The sequence below is a fragment of the Lucilia sericata genome, unplaced genomic scaffold, assembly GCF_015586225.1.
Source record: "Lucilia sericata isolate MDLA Ls3-8-SP2 unplaced genomic scaffold, ASM1558622v1 Contig000094F_arrow, whole genome shotgun sequence".
Taxonomy (NCBI): Eukaryota; Metazoa; Arthropoda; class Insecta; order Diptera; family Calliphoridae; genus Lucilia; species Lucilia sericata.
Window position 1 is genome coordinate 19182 of NW_023994126.1, and position 20344 is coordinate 39525.

General features: G+C 31.8%; 1 protein-coding gene across 2 annotated transcripts in view; it reads right to left on the reverse strand.

Annotated features, from left to right (window-relative positions):
- Positions 1-584: 584 nt before the first annotated feature.
- The window catches only part of LOC119599865 (nuclear export mediator factor NEMF homolog), a 70791-nt gene continuing 51031 nt past the window's right edge, over positions 585-20344 (reverse strand). For both annotated transcript variants that reach the window (XM_037949776.1, XM_037949775.1), the window contains exons 5-6: positions 945-2123; positions 585-877 (exon numbers count right to left, since the gene is read on the reverse strand). In XM_037949776.1, coding sequence (XP_037805704.1) covers positions 679-877; positions 945-2123 — 1378 coding nt within the window. In that variant the 3' untranslated portion in view covers positions 585-678. The remainder of the gene's footprint in view (positions 878-944; positions 2124-20344) is intronic.

Here is a 20344-nt window from a genome sequence, read left to right on the forward strand (position 1 = left end):
TAATCTAAAAATAAATTTAATTTTATGTTAATCCCCTTTAATGTTTTTAAGTACAAGATTAAACTTCGCAGTGTTGCCATACAAAACAACAGAAAACTCACTGTTTGTCATCAAAACAATGCATATTTTATAAAAAAGAAGAAGACAATTGTAAATTTAATATGAAAATTAATGAAAACTTAAATTAAAAACAAAAAAATGTATTTTGAACTGTCCATAATTTATACTAATCAATAAATAGAACATTTTAATGTTTCTATTTATAAAAATTGTATTAATTTTTTTGCATCAGCTGTTTACACTTTTGCATTTCGTGCTTAAGATTAAACCACAACAAAATTAACTAATTAATTAATTTTAATTCAATCGCTAATCTTTCACCTAAAGATTGGACCTTAGTGTTTATTTTTATAGAAATTGTATTAATTTTTTGCTTCTGCATTTCTTATTCAAGTTTAAACTACCTTTATTGGGCAAAATTAACTGAGTACTCAAAAACAACATTTGGGGGTTAATTTTAATATAATCGCTAATAGTTCACCTGAAGATTGGCTATAAATGTATTTAAAATACATATGTATATATTTATTCTTGATTTTAGAATTGTTATACAATATTCCAAATACATTAATATACATTACAAAGGCAATTTATTCTACAGATATCCACAAAATAATATTATTTTTTGAACTTCTGTAACTGTGGAGCAGACAATTTTACTTTTCCCGGTATGTTACGAGCTAAGGCTTCATCTCGGATACTCTTTAGAAGATCTCTTTCTCTTGGAGTGCACAATTTGTCCTTTGAAAACATAGTGAGAGCTGTTTTTGCTGCCCGACCTCGTTTTCCGGTACCAGGAGTAAGTTTAACTTTAAATCTAATTTTAAAAAAAATTAAAACTAAGAAGAAATAATGTTAATAATCAAACAAAATTCAATACAAACTTGTAATTTTGAAGAGACTGATAAGGCGCAACTACTGGTATAACAAACAACAACTCATCTTGATCGAATGGTTGACCAGTCAATGAATCAATCATTTCAACATCAGCACCAGTTGGTGTGTCATCCAAATCCTCCACTTCTCCCTGCATTTGTTTCTGTTCACTTGGGTGTTTCAATTTGATATTCGTCATTGAGGAATTTTCCTCATCTTGCTTCGAATCAGCTGCAACTTCACTGATTTTCCCAGCAGATTTCAAAATTTGCATACGTAATTGTCGTTCTTCCTCATCTTGATCCTTGTATTTGGCTTTAATCTTTTTTAGTTTGCCTTTTTGGCCACGTTTAATTATCTGAGACTTGTTCTTGTTTTCACTATCATCGGTGAACTGTTGTTTTTGAAGTTTCTGATCCTGTTCTTTTTGAGATTTACGATATTTTTCTTCCTTGCGTTTTTTAGAATTTTGTTGTTGTTTTCTACGAGGTGCAGCTGCAGGAATAATAGTGGATTCTTCTTCCTCAACCGAAGTTTTGTCAACATTTTTGCCATGTTCAGTTTCTTTTGACACCTGATGGGAGGATATCAATTGATTTTTTAGAGATATCCGTCCTGTATCGTGTTCAACTTTAACCTGTGTATCTGGAAATTCGATATCATCCTGTAGGGTCAAATTTTCAAGTTCTTTTTTTATATCTTCATCATCATTCTTGTCATTGTTCCCTTCAAGGTCAACGTCTACTTCTATAATATCATCTAGCTTTTCGTTCTCCAAAGTTGTTATTTTCAATTGATTTTCGGCTTGGTGTTCTTGTTCGTCTTCAAAACTTCGTACTTTCCGCTCTCCACGATGATTTTCGATAAAGCTGTCTTCCAGTTTAAATAGCAAACTAAGGCCCATAATTAAATGACAGGATGGCAAAAAGTTCTTCTTTCCACGAATCATAAAGCTACCTGTACCTAAATATTCACCCGTGGGAGCAGTTTTGCTTACTTGGTCACTGCGCACCCAATAAGCGTTTGTAACAACTTTTGCATCCCACGCAACGCTGTATGAAATAGCCATAGTACCAGCTTCTAACAAGGTTTTTGGAGGTACATCACCCCCAGTTGGGTTTCGAACAACGACACTCGATGCTCCCTGAATCTCGGCATGCACGTAAATGTCGTTTGGACGCATGTATCTAAAAAATAGTTATTATTAAATCTTCTACATATATAACAAGTAGGAAAATTTAGTCGGGCATGGCCGACCATATAATACCCTACACCATGAGTATATTTTAAAAAATTTTATTTTTAAGACAGAAAAACTTCGTTAGTAATTTGAATAATTAATGTAAAAATCTGAAAATATCAAGGAATTTGTAAACAAATATTTTTCTTATATAAACAATGAAAAATTGGTACGCATGTACCAACTTTATATTACAATAATATATTTCTATTAAATATAAAATTAATATTGTTTATATTTTATATTTACACTTTGTAGATAACGCAATTAATTAAAAATATTTTGTTCCGGAACACTTTGTATAAAAAACCCACATGAGTTTTTTACCCGACCGGCGGCAGATTTCTTCTACGTTATGGCCAAATTTTGAGATCTAAAAAAAATTTAATAAATTGTTTTATATTTACACTGTGTATATAATGTGATTAACTAACAAAATTTTGTTCCGGAACGCTTTTTATAACAGAACACATACATATTAGGTATTTACCCGTCCGGCGGCAGCTGACTACAACGTGTAAATCTTAAAAATTACTCCGCCGGAGTAGGATTTTCCATTTACAACAATGATTCTTTCATTCGTTATATAATTTTTCCACAAATTTTTACATTTTTATGTTTATTTTTCACAAAAATATTAATTTTAGATAATTTTGGGCACAAATAGAATTTTTCATTTGGAACAAACATTATTCCACTCTTCATTATCTTCACAAATTATATTTTTAAGTGCACATATTTTTTATAAAATATAAAAATTTCACAAAATATTTTCATTAAATGAATTCGCCGCAATTATTGTTTTTGGAATCAGTGCGTACCAAATGCAAAAACAAATTACATGAAAAATTTTTGAATATAAAGAAATTGGGGTTTGTCAGTTGGAACAACGACACTCGATGCTCCCTGAATCTCGGCATGCACGTAAATGTCGTTTGGACGCATGTATCTAAAAAATAGTTATTATTAAATCTTCTACATATATAACAAGTAGGAAAATTTAGTCGGGCATGGCCGACCATATAATACCCTACACCATGAGTATATTTTAAAAAATTTTATTTTTAAGACAGAAAAACTTCGTTAGTAATTTGAATAATTAATGTAAAAATCTGAAAATATCAAGGAATTTGTAAACAAATATTTTTCTTATATAAACAATGAAAAATTGGTACGCATGTACCAACTTTATATTACAATAATATATTTCTATTAAATATAAAATTAATATTGTTTATATTTTATATTTACACTTTGTAGATAACGCAATTAATTAAAAATATTTTGTTCCGGAACACTTTGTATAAAAAACCCACATGAGTTTTTTACCCGACCGGCGGCAGATTTCTTCTACGTTATGGCCAAATTTTGAGATCTAAAAAAAATTTAATAAATTGTTTTATATTTACACTGTGTATATAATGTGATTAACTAACAAAATTTTGTTCCGGAACGCTTTTTATAACAGAACACATACATATTAGGTATTTACCCGTCCGGCGGCAGCTGACTACAACGTGTAAATCTTAAAAATTACTCCGCCGGAGTAGGATTTTCCATTTACAACAATGATTCTTTCATTCGTTATATAATTTTTCCACAAATTTTTACATTTTTATGTTTATTTTTCACAAAAATATTAATTTTAGATAATTTTGGGCACAAATAGAATTTTTCATTTGGAACAAACATTATTCCACTCTTCATTATCTTCACAAATTATATTTTTAAGTGCACATATTTTTTATAAAATATAAAAATTTCACAAAATATTTTCATTAAATGAATTCGCCGCAATTATTGTTTTTGGAATCAGTGCGTACCAAATGCAAAAACAAATTACATGAAAAATTTTTGAATATAAAGAAATTGGGGTTTGTCAGTTGGAACGTAAAGGAGTTGTCATTCGGTACCTAACTCTAAGTATGTATTGGTAGAATTTTTGTATTAGTATTGGAGCTCCAACCACTTTCACCACACTTTTCAAACATACATACTTGCATAAAATCGTAAATAAAAATTTTAGGAAAAAAAATAACATTTAAATTTCTACATTCGCAGATTTTTTAATTTATTTGCCCACATCTAATCAGTAAACATTTAATAAATATATTTTTCGGACTTAAAATCTCTTTTTTTGCAAAAAAAATAAGTTTATTTTAAATAATTTTTTAATTTTCAATACCAAAATATACAACTTTGTTTTGTCAATTTTAATTTCAACACACAAAAATTAATTGTCAAAAAAATTAAAAAAATATTTCTTTAGTTTGTGAAAAATAAAAATATTTCGGATTGTTAAATGCGATAAAATTGTGTAAAAAATTAAAAAATAGTTATATGTTTGTGAAAAACGTCGTTCAAGTCCTATTATCCCGGTATTTTCGGGAAAAAGTTTTGAAGTATTGTGAGAGAATTGAGTTCTCAAAAGTGTGTTGAATTTACACAGAACTCGTCTGTGAAGAGAAGGAAATGTTATTGTTGTAAAACAATGTCATAGTCCAACTTCTTATTATTCTTTGCAAGCAACCATTATAAAATCAAACGCAAAAGAACTGAAAAGAGAAAAGCTTCAGATATCCAAATGAAAAACCACGAAAAATACCATGAAATGATTCATGAACGGCACACGCAAATAGCATTCTACACTTTTGTATCCTGTGCCTCGTTTCTGTAACTCTCGCATCGAGAAGTTTCTCGCATGAAACAGTGAAATTGAAGAAAAAACAATGTGAATTGAAACAAAATATCATTTCTCACATGCAAGTGTTTCTGTAAGAAAATTTTGTGAGAACTATCTGTCATTTATGTTTTTTGAAGTAAGTTATTGGAAATTTGTGAGTAAAAGTGTTTCTGTAAGAAAATTTTGTGAGAAGTTTCTCACATGAACTGTCAAAAAAACTCACATTTTAAAACGGTGCGGAAAGTAAAATTTTAATTAAAAAAAAATTAATTTAAACATGAATTCTATGAAATAATGAAAAAGTAATGTTATATTTATAATTAATTAAGATTAAAATAAATATTGTTCACTAATTTTTAGAAAATACGAGGAATTTCGTATGTACAGAAGCAAATGCTAAAAAAGTACGTGGGCGTAAATTTGGCAAGGGCGAATTTAGTGGGATAATTTTTCGAACAATTTTCATTTAATTTCTATATTTTTTGTTTATTTATTCTTCGTTTATAAATTTGTTCGTTTTCTTCTTTTAATTTTTATATTTTTGACAGCTGTTTTATTGGAAATTTCCAATAAAAACGTAATTCGTGTAGCCTCTTCTCACTTTAAGTTACAGAAACACTTTTTACTCACAAATCGAGAAACGATGGAATTTTTTGTTTCACACTTCTCGATGTGAGAACTTCTCACTAAAAGTTACAGAAACGGGGTACTGTTTTTGATTTTTATTGGCTTTGCAAACTTTTTTATTCAAATTATTTAATTTAACTTTTTCAGAAAAAAAATTTCAATTTGATGTTTTATTTTATATTTTTTAATTTTCTTTTTTGTGACAATTCAAGGCATTTAAAATTGATAACGTACTTTTCTACTGATTCTACCATGGCGAAACTAATAAGGTGAAACAGCTGATTGTTTTTTTGTCCATGGAAATTTAGCCCGAAGCTGTCAAACTCCATATAAAAAAAATTCTCTCTCAAACCCGACGCTGTCAAACTACATATATAAAAAATTTCATGAATTCGCCGCAAAATGAAATGACTTCACCTTATAGTCTATTCGCCTTGGATTCTACTTTATTTACCCACCATCAAAAAAGATGGGGGGTATATTGTTTTTGTCATTCCGTTTGTAACACATTGAAATATTCGTCTAAGACCCATAAAAGTATATATATTTTGGGTCCTATTTAAAATCTATGACGATCTAGCCATGTCCGTCCGTCTGTGTGTCTGTCTGTCTGTTGAAAACACGATAGAGTCCAAATGGAAGTAGATAGCGAGCTGAAATTTTGAATGATTACTTTTAGTTGATGAAGTTTGTTTGGTATTGAAAATTGACAAATCGGTCCACGATTTCGCCTAGCTCCCATATAAGGCCCCCTTCAGAAAATGGCTTTATCGCTAATAACCGGCTAAAAGAAGCATCTATAGTGGTGAAATTCGGCACAAACATGTTGTATGGGAACCTAAATCTCTTTGTAAAATTTTATAAGGATAGGCCCATAATTGACCCCATCCCCCATATAAGGGCCCCTTCAGTAAATGACTTTAATGCAATGGTGGAGAAACATGCCCCTGCGAGCATAGCTGTCTGATTTGACGATTTATCGTCATTTTGACGATTCTTCATTTCAAAAATAGCAAAGTGACGATTTGACGATTTTTTCCTTGGAACTGACGATTTTTGAAAAATTAAAAAAATTAAATATATTTCATCTTAAAATATTACATTATTTTTATTTTTTTATAAAAATTTTAAGCTTTTCATATTTTCCGATTTTTTTTGACGATTTCTGAAAACCAAAATGACGATTATTTAAAAATTTATCGGGAAATTGACAATTTTTTCAAAAATTTATCTGGCAGCCCTGCCTGCGAGCATTGTGTTATTCTCACTTATACAAACGCAATACAAACTACCCACTAAACAATTTTTGCCGAATTCGTAACGAATTCGTACCGACAGTCTGCACAAGTTGCCGATTTCGTATCCGAATTCCGTCAGATTTCGTTGCGAAAATCGTATGAAAGGTTGCTCGGAATTCGGAACTCTTTGTCTGAGGAAATTCGGAAAAATGTGCAGAATTTTCGGTCAGAATTAGGTACGAAATCTGATGTAAATTCCTGGGGAAATTCTGAAGGAATTTTCGACAAATCTGATTAAAGTCGGACAAATGTATGATACCATATCTGACATTCTTTCGATATTTCGTATAAAAGTCTGATCAAATATAAGAAAGTCTGATAGATGTCGGATAAGTGTCTGATAAAATGTCCGACAGTTCGTTCAAAAATCTGATCAAGTATAAGAAAGTCTGATAGATGTCGGATAAATGTCTGATAAAATGTCCGACAGTTCGTACAAAAGTCTGATCAAGTATAAGAAAATGGCCTGATTATTCTGATCAATGTCTGATGAAAACTATTTTCATATATGTATATAATTTATTATGTTTTAATTTTATTAATTTTAATAATAATTTATAAGCTTCCATTATTCATGACTTCTTAAGGGTACATAAATAAATATAGAAACTTATAGAATATTTTTTAAATTAATAAAATTAAACCATACTACTTACATATTATATACGAAAATAGAGTTCATTATATACATCTATTTAAAATTATAAAATTAAACCACAAAAAAATGATATCATTTTTCTATTTTTTGTGTATTAACAAAGTTTAAAGAAATTTAAACAATAATCATCTCATATGCAGATGTTGTTTACTTGCTTTCCAAAGACCAACTAAGAAAATAAAAGAAAATAAAAATTAAATTCCCTTTTAAAGTACAGTTGACGAATTTCAAAATAGAAACAGGTTTGTGCATGATTTTTATTTAAAAAAAAAAACAAAATTTCCTTCAGATAATGTGCAGAGTTGTCGCAAAGTTTTCTTACAAAAGTACTCAAAATGGGAACAAAATGACCGAGTAAAAAATATCAGAAAATCTGCAGACTATTCTGTTAAATATCTAAAGGAAATTTATATTATTCGCTTAATTGTCTGACGAAGTTACAAAAACAAATCTCTTCAGATTATGTGCAGATTTAACGGATATAATTCTTAAGCCATTTTATATTTTACTTCAGAAAAGCTATAAGAAATAATGTACATAGCATACACATTTAGATGTAAAAAATGTTTAAGCTTTGAGAGCTTAAAACTCAAAACACACTTTTTCGACTTAGAATGTTTTATAATAGCTCTTCTAGAATTTAATTTCTAGTTTTCATTATAATATAAATTCTATTTTTACTGAATTCCAAGTTTAATATTAATTTCCTTTTTTCACTGTAAAATAAAAAAAAAATATAAAATCTTTATTTTTTTTAATTTTTCAAAAATCGTCAGTTTCAAGGAAAAAATCGTCACTTTGCTATTTTTGAAACGAAGAATCGTCAAAATGACGATAAATCGTCAAATCTGGAAGCTATGGATACACAGAGAATATTTTCAAAAGCCATTACAATACTTTTTATAGAAAGATTTATTAGACATATAATTATTTCTAATTATATTTGTATTTTCATTTGTTCAAGCAATTAATCGCCTAAATTGTATTGATTAAACGATTGACGGTTAATCATTTGAATACCTAATATGTAGATACATTTAACATACATACATACAACAATACATACATTCCTTCCGTTATTCATTTATAATACTAATATAATACACATATTTTCATTTATGTTCTCTTTTATATTTTACACTACATATGAGTTTTAAACATTCTCTTTCTGGCCACCGTTGCTTTAATGCTCATATCTGACCTTAAGAAGCATATATAGCAATAAAATTCGACATAAAAAAGTTTTATAATAACTAAAATCATTTTCTTAAATTTAATGAGGATGGGTCCATAATTGACACTACCCCCATATAAGGTCGTCTTCAGAAAATGACTGTAAAGCTCATTACTGGCTGTAAACACTCAAATATGACTACAGCGATGAAGTTTCACATAAACTAGTTTTGTATGAGCAAAAATGTCCTCTTCAGATATTTATGAGTATCAGATATTTATGAGTATCGGTATAATTGACCCTACCCCCCATATAAGGCCCCCTTTAGAAAATTACTTTAACGCTCATTACTGGCTCAAAAATGCAACATAAACAATATTTGTATGAACAAAAATAGTTCTACATTTTAGGAGGATCGGTTCATAATTGACCCCACCCCCCGTATAAGGGCGTCTTTAACGCTCATTACTGGCATAAAAATATGACTAGATACATATATGAAATTCAACATAAACAAGTTTTATGATAACTGAAATCTTCCTACCGACGTTGATGAAGTTGGATTGATAAATTACCACTTCAGAAAATTACTTTAACTCTCATTATTACTGAAAATTACATAATTTATGTACAAAAGTTTATGAAGATCTTATATAAGTAATTGACCCTTATATAAGATTTACTCGATAAAATTACTTTAACACTTATCTATGGCTCCAAATTACGGTAGTTTTATAGGAACTAAAATGTTTCAACTGAATTTGGTGAGGATCGGTCGATAACTGATCCAACCCCCAATTATCGATTTCCTTCAGAAATTTAAAGGCACTCTTCCAAATATTAGCTTGATATTCATATTAATATTGAAATATGATGATAAAATTCAACATAGATCTAATAAATGAGGAAATTGCTTCGATAAAGTTTATTAATAAGGATGATTTGATGGTGGGTATATAAGATTCGGCATGGCCGAATATAACACTCTTACTTATTTTTTTATTATGGTTTCCAAGAAAAGATAAAGAAAATACAAACGTTTGAAAAAAAAGTTCAAAAATAAAAATAATTTACATAAATTAAAAATGTTCAATCAACAAACGAAAACTGAGAAGGAAATTTAAAAAAAAAATCAAATAAATTATGGATAAATACGCGAAAATCTTCTTTTAGCTTGTTGTAAGTTTTCCGTATATGTTAGTTTAGGTTGATAGAAGAATGTATCGTACATTAAATAGGAAAAAACATTGTTCACTGAGTAAATTTTTTTTCAATTTTCAGAAACTCAGTTTCCTGGACATAATTTATAAGAATTTTCCAATCAGTGTTAGTCAGGAATGTTATTTCCGTAATAACATCACTTCCAAGATACTCGGATCTAACGTCGACGAATGCCTGACAGTGGCAAAGAATGCCTGACATGCTCTACATTTGTCTGAATCGCACGGCCAATTTTGTATAGATGTGCTCGTAATCCTTTGTGTCCACTCAGAATACGTACCATCATACTAACCTCAGACTTGTTCATTTTGAAGAGGCTTCTCGTCCTGCTCTCCCCATAGGTTCCTGGGGTCCTGGATCACCCCATAGGTTCTTTGTGGTTCTACCCACGGATTAATTATTCCTAGAGGCCTTATGGGTTTCTCTCACCCATAATTTTATTTCTGCCCTCGTTGCGTCATATGGTTTTGCGTTCGTCAGGTTAACTACCTCGAGCTCCCTTCCCTTTAAATCTATTACATTCGCTTTTTCATTGCCGACTACTCCCGAGTGGCCTGGTGCCCATATGATGTGAACCTTATTCTGGGAGAGTACTCTGTTAGAGCTTTCTTACCATCCAATACGGTCTTAGATTTAATTCTATCACCTGATATCGCCTTTCTGGCTGTCGGTAAATTTTCTACTGGAACAGTTTTGGAATTCAGGTGTTTCATTTCTTTTTAAAGCATGACATATTTTTGGAGTAACTGCTCATGTAGGGTCCATGTACCTTTTAAAAAATTGAATCATTTATTGTCTTACAAATTCTTTAATTTTCATTTAAAAAAATTAGTGCAAAGAAAATTATTGCTGCCTTTTGTTAGTGACTGTTAAAATTTTTAACTATTTGAGTGTAGTGCTTTTCTCTACACTATCACTTAATTGAGTTATAGTAAAAAAATAAAATATCACAAAAAAATATTAGTGATAAAAATATAAGCTTCACTTCCACTAAGCTGATGAAAATTAGTGAAAATTATATTTTTTGAAATAATATTTAGTGCTAGTGAAATATTGATTTAACTAAATATTTAGTGCGAATATAAATATTTAGAACCCCAGGCCAACTTTGTCCCCTAATTTAGAGCCATCCGTATAACAACGGATTCCTACTGGTTTTTGCTCAAATGTTCCGCTTGACCAAGACATTCTACCTTTGATCATCGTTTCAAAGTTTACAACATATTCTGTGTCTGTTATGCGATAAGACACGTCCGATGATTGTGTATAACCTTCCAATATGTGCAGTATATATTGATGACGTCTAGCCTCTCCTTCCTCGTTTTCCGGGGCTTGCTCTACTTCATCCTTTTTGCGATTTTCTATATTTAAAGGCTGTGGTAGCTTAGAGCTCTCTCCGAGTACACCCTTCTTTTTTGCCCCTATGTTTTTGCTCACGATTGCAGGATGACGACGACACGTGTCTAGCGAGTAGATCAACACTTGCCGCCGGTACTGGGTTATTGAGGCCCTGCACCGTAACTTTTACCTTTTTATTTCCCATATTTGTTATTTCCAGTTTTTTAGTCCGTGAGGTGATGGACAATCTGCCCTCTCTCAGCTTCAGGTTTAAGGTTTAGGTTAAGAAGGGTTATACACCATAAAAACAACTATGTATATCCACCATAAGGTCCATGGTGATTCCCTTCAAGAAGTGAAGATTCAAAAACAGAGAAGCAAAGAACACTACAACAAGACAAGAAGGTAAGAAGATATATAAATAGGATTTATGAATGGAAAACGGGTCTATTCCTAAGGGGTTACAACCATAATATCTGACTAGTTCTCCCCCTAAGGAATAAATAAATAAATAAATGGGAAAATCCATGTCCCCTGCTAATGAGGCCAAGGGAATCCAAAGTGGACAGTTGGGAGAGGACCGTCCACAGGTCGTTCGGCAAGTAGTCGTGGAGGAGAAGCCAAGCACCCCTCCACGAAATAATAACAATGCAGGCCGAACGAAGGAGGAGACGGCTAGGAACGGGACTTTGAGGTCTCTCGCCTTTCTGTCGAAAATGGCAAAGGCGGATTCCTCAAAGTTCCAGTGGTGTCAAAGTCACCAAACTCAAAGAAGAGGTCTGAAGTTAAGGAGACAATTAAGAGAGCCATATCTGGGTATGATCAACCCTCTTCATCCAGCAAGAAGGTGAAGCAGTCAACCAGCCTGGATGTATGCCTTCAAGTGGCAGTCATTGATTGGAATCCAGATGGGAGGATCAGTACCGATTTCTGGCAATTGATTGAAGGTAGGCTGATTGATGAAATCGCCATCTTTGAGGGTAATTCGGAGGATATTTGCATCAATGGTGCAGACTGGTTTAAGGGCGTGAAGGTTGTCAATTGCGGAAACAAAAACTCCTTGGAGTTGTTAAAATCGGCAATTGGCAAATGTAGCGACATTAACCCAGCAGCAAATCTTGAGGTGATACAGGCTTCCGAATTGCCACTACGGTCAATAGTAACAATGTGGATTCCACCACCCGTGAGAACGGTGCAAACCATACTGGCAGTATTGGCCAAACAGAATGGTAGACTTCTTACAGACCAATGGAGACATGTGAACTCACTGGTGTGTAAGGAGAATACTGGCAAGGACTTTCGATTCGCGGTGGATCGTAAGTTCTAGATGTCCCGATTTAGTAGCATTTCTCATAGATTCACATACGGACGTGGCCCTTATCCAGGAACCTTGGATTAACAACAATAAGGTTCTTGGCTTAAGGGTCAAAGGTTACACCTAATTTGTCCCGTCTTCTGTGGACAAGGTAAGGACGTGTATGATGGCAAAGAATGAATTGGGTTTTCTCATTCTTTCAGGAGCGTTAATATAACCGTTATAAACAGAGAAGCGAACGCTCACACTGGCTTTGGTGTATATGCCGTGCGAGGCGACTGACCCACCCGGCTCAGAGATGCGTGCTGACGACATATGCGAAAAGGAAGAGTGCGATCCTAGTGAAGGACTGTGTTGCCAATGGGGCAGCAAAGATTTGATTTTATAACTGATAATATTCTCATCATCTGGAACAAGGGCGATACGCCGACGCTCAGGAACAAAAATAGGGAGGCAGTTATAGATATAACTTTAATTAACCGTTTAGAAGATCTCGTTAGGGATTGGAAGGTTACAACGGATTGTTCATTTTCGAACCATAGTCGCATTATCTTCACACTAGATTTTGTATTGGCTAGGAGTGCACCTTTTAGGGATCCTAGGAAGACAAATTGGGGAACCTTTAACGAAAAGGTAGAGGGTTGACACAACGGGCCTTGTACGATTTGTTGCCAACGGATTTAGAGGGGGTTGTGAATAAATTCACAGACATACTTAAAGAAAGCTATGAGCTTTTTTGTCTGGTTACTTTTCCGAGCAAAAGAGAGCAACTCAAGTGGTGGACCAGGGAACTTAGAATTCAAAGGTCGACTGTTAGGAAATTGTTCAATAGGTTTCAATAAGAATTAGGCTGATCTCAAAAGGATTTCATGGTCCCAGTACTGTGAATGCATTGACAATGTCAATGAACTCGGATATTATCCAAGAACCAAGGGGCACAATCTGTAAATCGGTTGAGAGTTCACTGCATGCGGTGGTAAGTTGTGTTGAGCAAGGTATGAGGAATAGGCATTATATGTAGGCATTGGCCGCGTTTTTTGGATATTGAGTGAGCCTTCAACAATATAAGGATTAAGGCTATTAGAGATTCGCTTATAGAGCTCGGAGTTCAAGACTTCCTGATGAGATGGATAGTCTGCATACTTAGCAGTAAAATTATTAACTCTACCAAAGGGGATCATTGCATTAGAAGAAGAGTTACCAGGGGGACACCACAGGGGGTGTTTTATATCCTCTTCTGTGGCTACTGTCGTTTAATGGTATCCTAAGGCTATTTGAATCTAAGGGAAGGAAGATAGTTACCTACGCGGACGACGTGGTGAAAGAAAAATGTCTATCCATCATCAGTGACATCATGAACACTAGACTGACCGGATCTTATATGGGGAGAAAAAAATGTCGGAATCTTGTCCGTCTTAACCACACAAAATGATTCCCCTTTCCAGATATTGAGATAGTCGAAATTTGAGCTCGATGAATAGACGTTAACACGTGCCGCTCGTCGCTCAAAGTTTGAATAAATCCAAATTTTTGGCCAAAAAGCTATCATATGAAGCTATAACTCAAGAACAGTAAAATTAGGAAATGTGGAAAAAAAATTTAGCTTATTTTGGAAAATATTCTAATAAACCTATTTTATTACATAAAATATATCTATATTTACTCAAATATAGTGTTTATCCTTAAAAGACATCGTGGACCTGTTCTCAGCTATATATCGGAAAATCCTAAGGCGTAAACTTTGGAGGTCAAAGGTGAAATTTAGAAATATTTAGAAATTCTCATTAAAACATGTTAATGGTCTGGGGAATTTTTAATAACATTTACATTTTTGAACCAAGTTTTGTATTTTACATCTTTTTGAAATACTAAATCCATGTACATTATGATTCTTTAACAATAATATGTAAAATATTTACATAAAAGCAACATTTATCACATAATATCAAAATATAAGAAGTATGCAGTATGTATAATGAAATTTGGTATGCACAAAGAGGAGGTGTTGTCGAGTTTAGGTTTTGAATTTGGACCTTATAGGCCAACCAGGGGCCAGGCGGGGGGTCCTCAAATTAGGACACCTCGGCTATGTTAAATTTTTAAAACGATCCTATTTCTTCATTTGAGTTCCGATTTAAACAAAATTTCGTATATAGAATCTCCTCATCGAGCACTATAAAAAATGTCGTCGTAGCAGTTATCTCTTATAGTTTAGGAGATATTCGCATTTGAAAATTAAAATTTTAAAATTTTTACCGTCCTTACTTTAGTTTTTTTGATAATAGCGGGTCCAAATATTCCCGATTTTCGCCATTTTTTCTTATTCGGTTAAAAACAAGTTTATATATCAAGCAGTGAAAGAATTATGTAAAAATCATGACTGAGTCCAAAGTTATAGGCATTTTGATTTAAAAAAATAAAAAAGGCGATTTTTTGTCATTTTTTTGGGAAAAAAGTACCTTTTTCTTTTTAAGTTATCTAAAAAGTTTCTAGGAAGATGTATATAGAATTTATACTTTTTGGAAAGCTGACTTTACATAAAGTACGATAAATGAAACAAAACCTAAAAATTTTTGATACCGAGGGGACCAGGTCCATCCAAAAAAAACCCTATTTTTTATGGAAAATTCAATTTTGAGCAAAAATTCTCAAATCGCATAGTCGATATCAAATTATAGTGACCCGTTTTATATGACCCAATATGTTCTTAATCATTTTGTAACGGGTTTCGATAACCCCGCCCCTGGTATGGATATAATAGGCAAAAAACCAAAAAATTCCATTTTTGGGATTTTTTAAAACTTTTTTGGGAATTCCGGGATTTCTAATAAGAAAATTCGAAATTTTTATTTAATTTTGGATTTTAAGTAAAAAAATTTACCTAACTGTAAAATTTCATCAAAAAATATTCATAAATAAAATTTTTATTGCAATTTGAAAAAATTGTATCTTCGCAAAAACTGAATAAAAAACATTTTTTATTTTTTTTTTTTAAAAAGTACTCCGCGAATTTTTTAATTTTCAAAAATTATATACAGTTTTGAAAAATAGACAAAATTACCTTTCCATTGATATATAACATGCCTACCTAATGTTTTTTAAGTGACAAATTAATTAGGGAAAACTCAACATCTTTTAGAAAATTTACATAGCACTATTATTTTCATCCATAAGATTAACTCTTAAATTTGTTACATATATGAATGAAAATAATAGTGCTAGGAAAATTTTCTAAAAGATGTTTAGTTTTCCCTAATTAATTTGTCACTTAAAAAACATTAGGTAGGCATGTTATATATCAATGGAAAGGTAATTTTGTCTATTTTTCAAAACTGTATATAATTTTTGAAAATTAAAAAATTCGCGGAATACTTTTTTTTTTAAAAATTAAAAAATGTTTTTTATTCAGTTTTTGCGAAGATACAAATTTTTCAAATTGCAATAAAAATTTTATTTATGAATATTTTTTGATGAAATTTTATAGTTAGGTAGAGTTTTTTACTCAAAATCCAAAATTAAATAAAAATTTCGAAATTTCTTATTAGAAATCCCGGAATTCCCAAAAAAGTTTTAAAAAATCCCAAAAATGGGATTTTTTGGTTTTTTGCCTATTATATCCATACCAGGGGCGGGGTTATCGAAACCCGTTACAAAATGATTAAGAACATATTGGGTTATATAAAACAGGTCACTATAATTTGATATCGACTATGCGATTTGAGAATTTTTGCTCAAAATTGAATTTTCCATAAAAAATAGGGTTTTTTTGGATGGACCTGGTCCCCTCGGTATCAAAAATTTTTAGGTTTTGTTTCATTTATCGTACTTTATGTAAAGTCAGCTTTCCAAAAAGTATAAATTCTATATACATCTTCTTAGAAACTTTTTAGATAACTTAAAAAGAAAAAGATACTTTTTTCCCAAAAAAATGACAAAAAATCGCCTTTTTTTTATTTTTTAAATTAAAATGCCTATAACTTTGGACTCAGTCATGATTTTTACATAATTCTTTCACTGCTTGATATATAAACTTGTTTTTAACCGAATAAGAAAAAATGGCGAAAATCGGGAATATTTGGACCCGCTATTATCAAAAAAACTAAAGTAAGGACGGTAAAAATTTTAAAATTTTACTTTTCAAATGCGAATATCTCCTAAACTATAAGAGATAATTTACTGCTACGACGACATTTTTTATAGTGCTCGATGAGGAGATTCTATATACGAATCGGAACTAAAATGAAGAAATAGGATCGTTTTAAAAATATAACATAGCCGAGGTGTCCTAATTTGAGGACCCCCCGTCGGGCCCCTGGTTGGCTTATAAGGTCCAAATTCAAAACCTAAACTCGACAACAGCTCCTCTTTGTGCATACCAAATTTCATTAAAATCGGATTAACCGTTTAGAAGTTACCGAATTATTTCCCTCTTTTTTTTCCTATACCACTGTGTAACGTTTATTAATCGAGCTCAAATTTCGGCTATCTCAAGATTCCAACATCGACTTTTTGCGGTCACTCTAATGGACACTACATTAGGAGAACTCTAGTTATGGGCGAATTATAAGGGACTGGTTGTTAATCCTTGTAAAACGGAACTGGTACTATTTACCAGAAGGTATAAGGTAGACAATTTTAGATTGCCACGGTTGGATGGCGTCGAATTAAGTTTATCTAGAGGAGCTAAGTATTTAGGAACTTTCCTTGATCATTCTGAACCTATCACCTATAGAACATTTTGTAGTGGGTGTGGTGGCTAGTAATCTACTAAGACTATACGAGTCTTCGTTAGTCAAACCTGTGCGCGATAATCATACAAAAATTTTGTACGAAGTTTATCTACTTGATCAGGGTAATTCCCTTCGCGGAATTACGGGAAAACACCTTTGATAGAATTTCCAACTAGGGATGATTGGCTTGTATCCGATAGACTGTTTGGGGGGTGTGTAGTCTTCACTGAAAAGGGTCCAAGATGGATACCGGTACGGGTGCCAGTGTCTATATCGCTGATATCAACATAAAACGGTCTTTCAGACTCTTTGATGAATGTAGTGTCTTCTAAGCAGAGATCCCAACGATCTGGAAAGCGACTGAACTGATACGCAATCATATCGATCTGGGGTCGGTTGTGACTATTTATGTTAGTAGTCAAGCTGCTCTCAGAGCATTAGCATGTCACACGGTGCATTCGCACCTGGTTGCAGATTGTAGGAATGCCCTTAGGGAAATTATGAGACTGTTTGTCGTTAGATTGTGTTGGGTGCCAGGGCATTGTAACGAGCATGGTAATGAGGTTGTGGACGACCTAGCTAGATTAGGTTCGAACCTTGATATAGCGGACAGATAAAGGATGGTAAAACCACCCATTTGTCACTATAATAGGTTGATATTCGAAAGGAAACGTGATGTCATCAACCAGTTATGGAATAGTAGATTGGATTGCAAAATATCAAAGGCCCTCTGGCCAAAACTTGATTTGGGTGCTATCAAAATACTTATAGAACTGGAGTTCTGATAGGGATTCTGACTGGACAAATGTTATAGGTTGTATCCCCTTAGGAATAGACCCGTTTTCCATTCATATATCCTCTTTACCTTGTCTTGTTTGTAGTGGTCTTTACTTCTCTGTTTTTGAATTTTCCCTTCTTGAAGAGGATTACAATGGTTTTTGTTGGTGTATAACCCTTCTTATCCTAAACCTAAAATTAATGCATTGATTTTAAAAATATTTAATGTTAATGCAAAATTAATGCATTAAAATCAAAAATATTTAATGTTAATGCAAAATTAATGCATTAAATGAGCCTAATTGTATGTTAGTGTAAAATTATTTGCATTAAGTAAATTTTTATTTAATTTAGTGTTAATGCAAATCACCCATGTCTGATTGAAGTTAAAAAATTCTAAGCAAAATTTCAAATAGGTTTAGAAGTTGCAACTATACTTTAAATTTGGAATTTAATTTAATGGGCTTAATCTACCACATACGTAGATTAGTCTCACAAAATTTCATAAAAATACAGCCTACTTTGTTTTTTCATATAAGTACAGCAAATGCTTTAAATAAAAATATTAACGGAAGGACTGACGAGATTGAATCGACCTATAAAGTGATTTTAAGTTGTTGAATACACCAAAAGGCGAGAGATGATCCATTATTTTCGGTATTATATTAACTAGTGTAAATAAAATAATATTATGGCGGTTATATGATTTAATAGGACACATAGGACTTTTTGTTGGAGCATTTAATATATTGAAATCACATAGGTGCTTTTGCTAAATCCTAAACCAATTATGATATCGATAAATGCATTTGTACACATAAATATAACCAGTAGAGATACAAATTGCAACAATAAAAAACATTTCGAAAAAATACACATAGTACTAAAATACAAAACTGGGACGATATAGGAAAGGATTAACAGGGCATATCAGTGCTGGGCGCTATGTAGTAGAACCTTAGGCATGAAATGGAGCCTTAGTACTACTAAGACACATTAGCTTTATAATAGTGTAATTAGACAAATTATAAGTTATGCTTCAATAATCTGGTGGAATTCATTGGAAAAAAGTGTAATATCAAACTACTACAGGTAGTTCAGCGTACATGCTGCTTGGATATACATAAGTGGAGCCATGAGACCAAGGCTCTGGCAACAATGATAGACATTCCACCCATTGACACATATACATAATTTTGCCATGTTATTCTTTAGTTAATGGCTTACCGCAACTTATTTTTTTTTTAATATATTCTCTATATTCACAGCCACTAGAATATGAATGGATTTTACGCACTGCCAGCAGTAAGTAAACTGATTTTATTCTGAATGAACCTAATGAAGTGAGCCAAAAATTGAGCTAAAAAACGTATGTTAGAAAAAAAATTATTAAAAATCAGCTATTAGGTATTGCGCTAATTGTTGTCTTACAAGTGATACCTAAGACATCATGTTATTATATAAAATTTTAATATTACTAATTAGTGCATTATTTTTTTGCAAATAATTAATTTGATTGTAAACAAAACAGTGAACCTATTTAAGTGAACGGGAGTGTAACATTCCTCACGAACAGTGTCGCCAGATGTGGGGATTTGTTCCCAAATTGGGAATTTCAAGTTTTATTTGGGGACAGATTTTCGTGGGGAGGGATTTGGGGATTTTCGTAAAATTTTGGGATTTTTTTTTTGTAATTTTTCCGCTATTTTTGGGGATTTTTATTTTTTCTTAAAAATATTAACATTATTATTATTTCTAGTCTAGTTTTTATGGGTTTTCTAGGTTTAAACAATTTTAAAAGTAGCTTGGCAATTATATCACAAAAAAATTAGAATGGGTTCATGAGGAGACCGCAAGAAAATTGAATTTTAGTAAATTAATTCACATTATTTATTTTTTGTTTGAATTATTTTTTTTCATCAATGAACAAAAGTATAAATTTTTAAATTTGTATAGAAATGATATGGACTGTTTTACTAAAAGTTAACTTTCTAGAGATCCCCTCATGATCCCATTCTGTTGTTTGTATATGTTGTATATTTTAGTGTAGTAAAAATGGAAGATACAAAAATTATAAAATCGGAAAAGTAGTTTAGAAAATATACGATATTAAATTTTATACCTTTGAGAAAAAATGTGGATTTTCAATCTCTAAACCGTAACGAATTTGAAAATTTTGGAAAACTTTTAATTTTGTATTGATACAAAAAATGTGTATACCAAATTTCATCGAAATCAGAGAATCATGTTCGAAAATGTTTAAAATTACACATATCGAGACACTATATTCAAAAAGTGCTAATTCAAAAATGTCTAGTTTTCAGGAGAGGAAAAAAACTGTTTAATT